General features: G+C 38.3%; 1 protein-coding gene across 1 annotated transcript; it reads right to left on the minus strand.

Moving 5' to 3' along the window:
• Positions 1-2942: 2942 nt before the first annotated feature.
• On the minus strand, positions 2943-5025 carry bola1 (bolA family member 1). The gene is made up of 2 exons (XM_042490650.2): positions 4933-5025; positions 2943-3633 (listed from the first exon to the last, which is right to left on the minus strand). The coding sequence occupies exon 2, from the start codon at positions 3608-3610 to the stop codon at positions 3158-3160; it is 453 nt and encodes a 150-aa protein (XP_042346584.1). The 5' UTR covers positions 3611-3633; positions 4933-5025; the 3' UTR covers positions 2943-3157.
• Positions 5026-5283: the final 258 nt, after the last annotated feature.

Genomic DNA, 5283 nt, shown 5'->3' on the forward strand with positions numbered 1-5283 from the left:
TGAGTTCATATTGCATAACAAACTGTAAAAGTCCATGAAAAAGAAAATCAATTAGAGCCCTTGCTATTCCACCTCTGGCCCAAACAAGTCACTATCTAAGGTGACCTGACCGATCCTGTTGTTCTTTAACTGCCACAGACTAAATAGGTGAGGAACTACTCATACATGTAAAACAGTCCAACCTTTTAAGTTCAAGACAAGTCTCTGCACTCCACCTCATCACCCTTGACGACTTGACGTCTCTGCCTCTCTATCATAACAGCACCTGGAACTGTGACACGTAAATCTTATCGGCAGAGACAGTCTGTGGGTCCCCGGGCAGAACGGCCCAGCTTATTGCTTTCTCCCACAGCTCCGACCTTGCTTCTTGCCCCCTCGGGCCAGGCTCTAATGGGCAAGCAGGGGTCATAAAGTGGTTGTGTTACTGTTTTCCTTTTTCCAAACCAGTGACACCAGTTGTTCACCCTCCTCACCGGGCCTTTTGTGAAGTCTGACAGGCTGTCAATTCCAGGCAGAGGATGATTGCAGAAGACGACACGCATTACCTTGAGGTGACACTGCATTCCACTGAAGGCCTGTCTTTATGAGCTAACAATAACTTTGAATAGCTTTTGCAGCAAAGCATTAAAAGTTTGCTTTGGCTCTGTGGTTTGGTGCTGTCTCTCTCTTTTTTGTCAAATTTGGACGTAGTTCTTTTAAAAAAAATCATCTGGAGCAAATTTATCTCACAGATGGATGATAACTGGGGTAAAGGATCTTGTTTGTAGAGACTCCCACCACTGATTTTTGACGTAGATGTGTTGTCTCATCACTCTCGCGGGCCTGAGGAGTGATTTTTGGCCGTCATCAGGGTTGAGGGTAGGACAAGAAGACCTTCACGATGACACATACAACCCCAAGATAAAAATAGACGCCCACCCACACTCATATACATGTACACACACACACTAAAGAGTGTGTCATTCTGGGAACAAGCAAACTACCGAACATTTTGTCCTCTGGTTTGTTCTAACAATCACTGAAAAGTTAAAACAATTATCAAGTAAGAATAACTGAGCAATCACTTATAGAAGACTGGGATAATTATATTAAAAACTTTTTTTCACATTTTATTAAACAGATGACTTTTCTTTTTTTTGTGTCCTATGTGTTGAAACATCTGATGTAAGATTTTATGAGTTTATAAATTATTTTGGTTGATTCACTTTTTCACACATTAGTTCGGGGATTCCTCACGTGTTATTTTACCTTCAGGTTGTGCTTTTAGTAAGAATACATGTAAAATCATGAGTAGAAAATAAACTGACTGGTAAATTTGACTTTAACAGGAATAATGAAGACATCATGCCTTCATTAGACCGATCACCTACTACAGATTATCATATAATTGTGCCATACTGCCATCATGTGTTGAGTCAGTGGTACTGACATTATGCTCCCAAATACAGGTATTTCATGTCAATATGAGGTATTAGTTGGTGTCAAATATCACAAAAATAGGTTTTTGCACATCCAGTAGCTTCATCGACGAATGCATTAATCTAACTGCAAATTAGAAATGGAGTTGGTGAGATAAGGACTGTAATAGATAACGTTTATGTAACCTAAATAAACAATAAGAATATTTTCTTCTTTTCTCCAATACCGATAGCAGACCCATTATCAATACTTCGGTCTTTGATTATTTGACCCCACTGCACGTTTAATACCGTGGTTGGTACCTACTACTACTTCACTAGATAAAACTATTTTTTGAACAATACATTTCCAAATTCTTTTCTTTTTTTTAAACACTGCTATTTGATTTGATTTTAGACTACTGTGTACTAGCAGAAAAACTCTAGCTGAGTTATAGACGCCATTAGGTTTAGGGCCAAAAGCTGAGTATTACTCTGAAAAATAAATCCTTTAAAAATTGATAAAATGATCAAAAAAGTTCAAGTTGTTTTTATTTAAGAGGATGAGGATCATGGAGGAATGATTTGCACTTGTACTGGGCACTTTTTAATCATGTTATTTTATATTTTGTTTTGGGGGGGCTCTTCATTTTTATTGCTAGTGTCTGTTTTTATAGTAGTTGCATTTTAAGGATGTTTTTAGTAAAAATGTCTTCTCATGATGATGTTTATTTTTGTATTTTGCACCTTAGATCCCTGAGAAATGCTCTCATTTTGTTCTGCACACAAATGTATAGCATAATAACAATAGAACTGAACTGAATTAATAATTTACTTTAAGCACTAGTGTGCACTTTTTTTGTTTGTTCTTTAATGTGCTCCTGATGTCAAAGGAGGTAGGGAGGGATAAGGGATGGGTAGACTGACTTTGTTTGTATATCTGTATATTGAAGTGTCTGTCCATTTATTTTGAGGTTTTTGGATGGGTTTTTGGTTTGAGGCCTGAAATAAGGTTTGTGGTTAACACAGGCTTAAGAGAATTTCACATTTTGTTCAATGATATAAAATACATTAGTAAATAACCCACTCGTGAAATTAATAACTTTAAATGTGTCTTGAAGACGGTTGTTAAAAAGTGGCTAAATGAGACCAGAGAATGTCATCATGACTATCCTGTTACCGATAACTGCTTTACAGTCGTGTTGTGGTGGCAACGCAACCATAGTGAAGTCATAGTCATTTTAGCCTAGCAACAGCTTTTTACTTCTGGCAATTACACTTAGGCACCAAAAATCCCCAAAATGGTGTTCGTTTATGAAGATTATCTTGCTGAAGAAAACGTACAAGTATCATAAAAGTTTGTTTATCACAGAGGTTATTTTCTGCAATGATCCAAAATCCAATGAAAAAATCCAATAGGCTTTTTGAGGAGGGAACCAGGGTGATGTTAGCTTCCAGGGTGGCCTACAGAAAAACATCATCTCTGGGGCACTGTATTGTTCAGGCAATAGGGGCTTTTCTGACAATAAAATTACGATATTCATGTTCTGGTGAAATGGGCTTTTATAACAATTACACAAAATGTACCTCTAAAACAAACTGATGATTTAATGTTTATAATTCATGTTTATTATGATAGAATAACTATAGAAAGCCGTTTTTATATTGACATCTGCAACAGAATCCTGACTTTCATCACACTGACATTGATGTATATATTGTTCCCACAGCTCAGTCCAACATCCTGATCGTCCAGCCCTTCACTCTCGCCCAGCCTTCAGTTTTTCCTCCATTGTGTGATCTCCCCTCGAGCCTCCCATGCAAGGCGGACTTTTAGCCAGAGAGGGGTTACTTCCCCACTGCTCAGGTGTCTTTGCCTGGATAGCCAGTGCATGAACACAGCTACTTAACTCCTCCTTCAAAGCCTCATTAACCAGACGGTGGCGTTTTATCAACGGCAGACCCTCAAACAGGGAGCTGACAACCAGGACACGGAAATGGGACTCAGAGCCGGGGGGCACAGCGTGCATGTGGCTTTCATTGTGGACCTCCAAGTGGTCCGGCTTGAGTTGGTCGGTCAGTTTGGTTCTGATAGACCTCTCAACGGGCCGGCTCGGGTCTGGGTCCATATGTGGTCTGAAGTGGGCCAGAGGCCGGCTTAAGGCAAGACTGGTAGAAACGGGCCGAACACAGCGGAAGACAGTAGGCAGCATCAGAGGTTGTGGCAGGAGACCACCTATGAAAGCCAGATGGGTATAAATAGTTTAAATACAGGTGATGTATTTAATAAGCGGAAGGATATTCATGTTCTGGTAGGTGTATTAATACACCGCACTGGTACAGGCTTTTTATAAGGTATCAGCAGATACCCTGAGCTGAAGTACTGGAAACGGCGCCAGGAGAGAAAGAGTTATATCTGTACATCTTAAATTGAAAGTACTTGCTGTAAAAAGCAAGGAAAGCAGTGGCTCCAAACTGGGAGGTCGTGGTACAAAAGTGGGTCCCTGGTTTATTCTGAATGGACATCAAGGGACTCACAGCCATGTCAAGTTTAACACCTTACTTTGAAATACAATACATTCACAATACAGTGCTTTTATTTCTAAGTGTATTTCCTGCAGTAACAAAAAATCTACACAATTTTCAAGGTGTTTGTTTTTACTTTTCTGCAATCATTGTTTTTCTTTGTTGTAAAAAAAGTGTTTTTTTTGTAATATTCTTTTGCAAATTGAGGTGATTTTATTTATGTTTATAAAACACGCATTCCAAACCTGAGGAGTACAAATACATTTTTTTAAAAATCACAAATCACACCATTTTTTTATGGCCTGCAAAAACAAAAAGCATCCATAGATTTTCAAATTTCTAACGGTCCTTGAACAAATCATGTGGGATATACGCGTTATGCATTTTCCCTTAGTCACTCAGGGTGGCTGAAGATGGCACCAATAAAATAAAACCGAAGACCCCTCCTCTGACAGATAAAGGACAGTCCCTTAGGAAATTTAATGTCACTGCAAAACTTCAGAAGTTATGCAAACCCATAACAATTATTAACCAGTCTAACAAAACATAAATAATAGTTAAAGTCGGCTAACACAGTTTTTTAGCTCTGGTTTGAGCAGCTGCAGTGAAAGCATGACATTAGCTTTTGATAAATTGAGAGCTGCTGTTTGTCCACTCGCGTGACAAAATTATTGTCATTAACGTAACATTCAACCGTTGAGGTTACTTATAAGTTGGTGACATTTCTTTTAATCACGACAGGGTTTTATTGGTGCCAGTTTTGCTGTTTCGGTGACCAGCACTAAACATTCAAGCTAACGTTAAGATAGCATCATTCACTGTTTGTTTGCTAGCATTAGCCGTTAGCTTTCGTCATAAACATCAAACAATATGTATGAAAACAGAGACATTGTGACGGAGTCTCTACGCCGAGCAGCTCCATATAAGATCACATATCTGCCAGTGTTTATTAATACACTAAATGTGGTCTTAAAACCAAAGTGTGAAGTGATTTTTGCGAACTACTCACCTTGCAAGTTAAGTCAGTTGCGTCCCCGGTTCCGTTACGCAACACTCACCGGAAGTGAGCACATTGTGGGTAGTGAAGTCCTTTCAACACTTTGTAGTCCTGTGGCATTATTATAGCACCTGCGGGATTATTACCATTCGTAGAAAGGCCGTAAATGTACCTTTTTTCCCCCAGCAGAAATTTTGATGTGTCATAGAGGGAAAAGCACAGGTGAAATTATATATATATATATATATATATATATATATATATATATATATATATATATATATATATATATATATATATATATATGTATGTATGTATGTATGTATGTATGTATGTATGTCTTAGTTCTATTAAGTTTATTAA

This window comes from Plectropomus leopardus, chromosome 11 (genome assembly GCF_026936395.1).
Source record: "Plectropomus leopardus strain MGB_pleo_1.0 chromosome 11, ASM2693639v1, whole genome shotgun sequence".
NCBI lineage: Eukaryota > Metazoa > Chordata > Actinopteri > Perciformes > Serranidae > Plectropomus > Plectropomus leopardus.

Coding starts and splice junctions, on each gene's coding strand:
- bola1 (XM_042490650.2), bottom strand. CDS start 3,610: ATGCTGCCTACTGTCTTCCGCTGTGTTCGGCCCGTTTCTACCAGTCTT.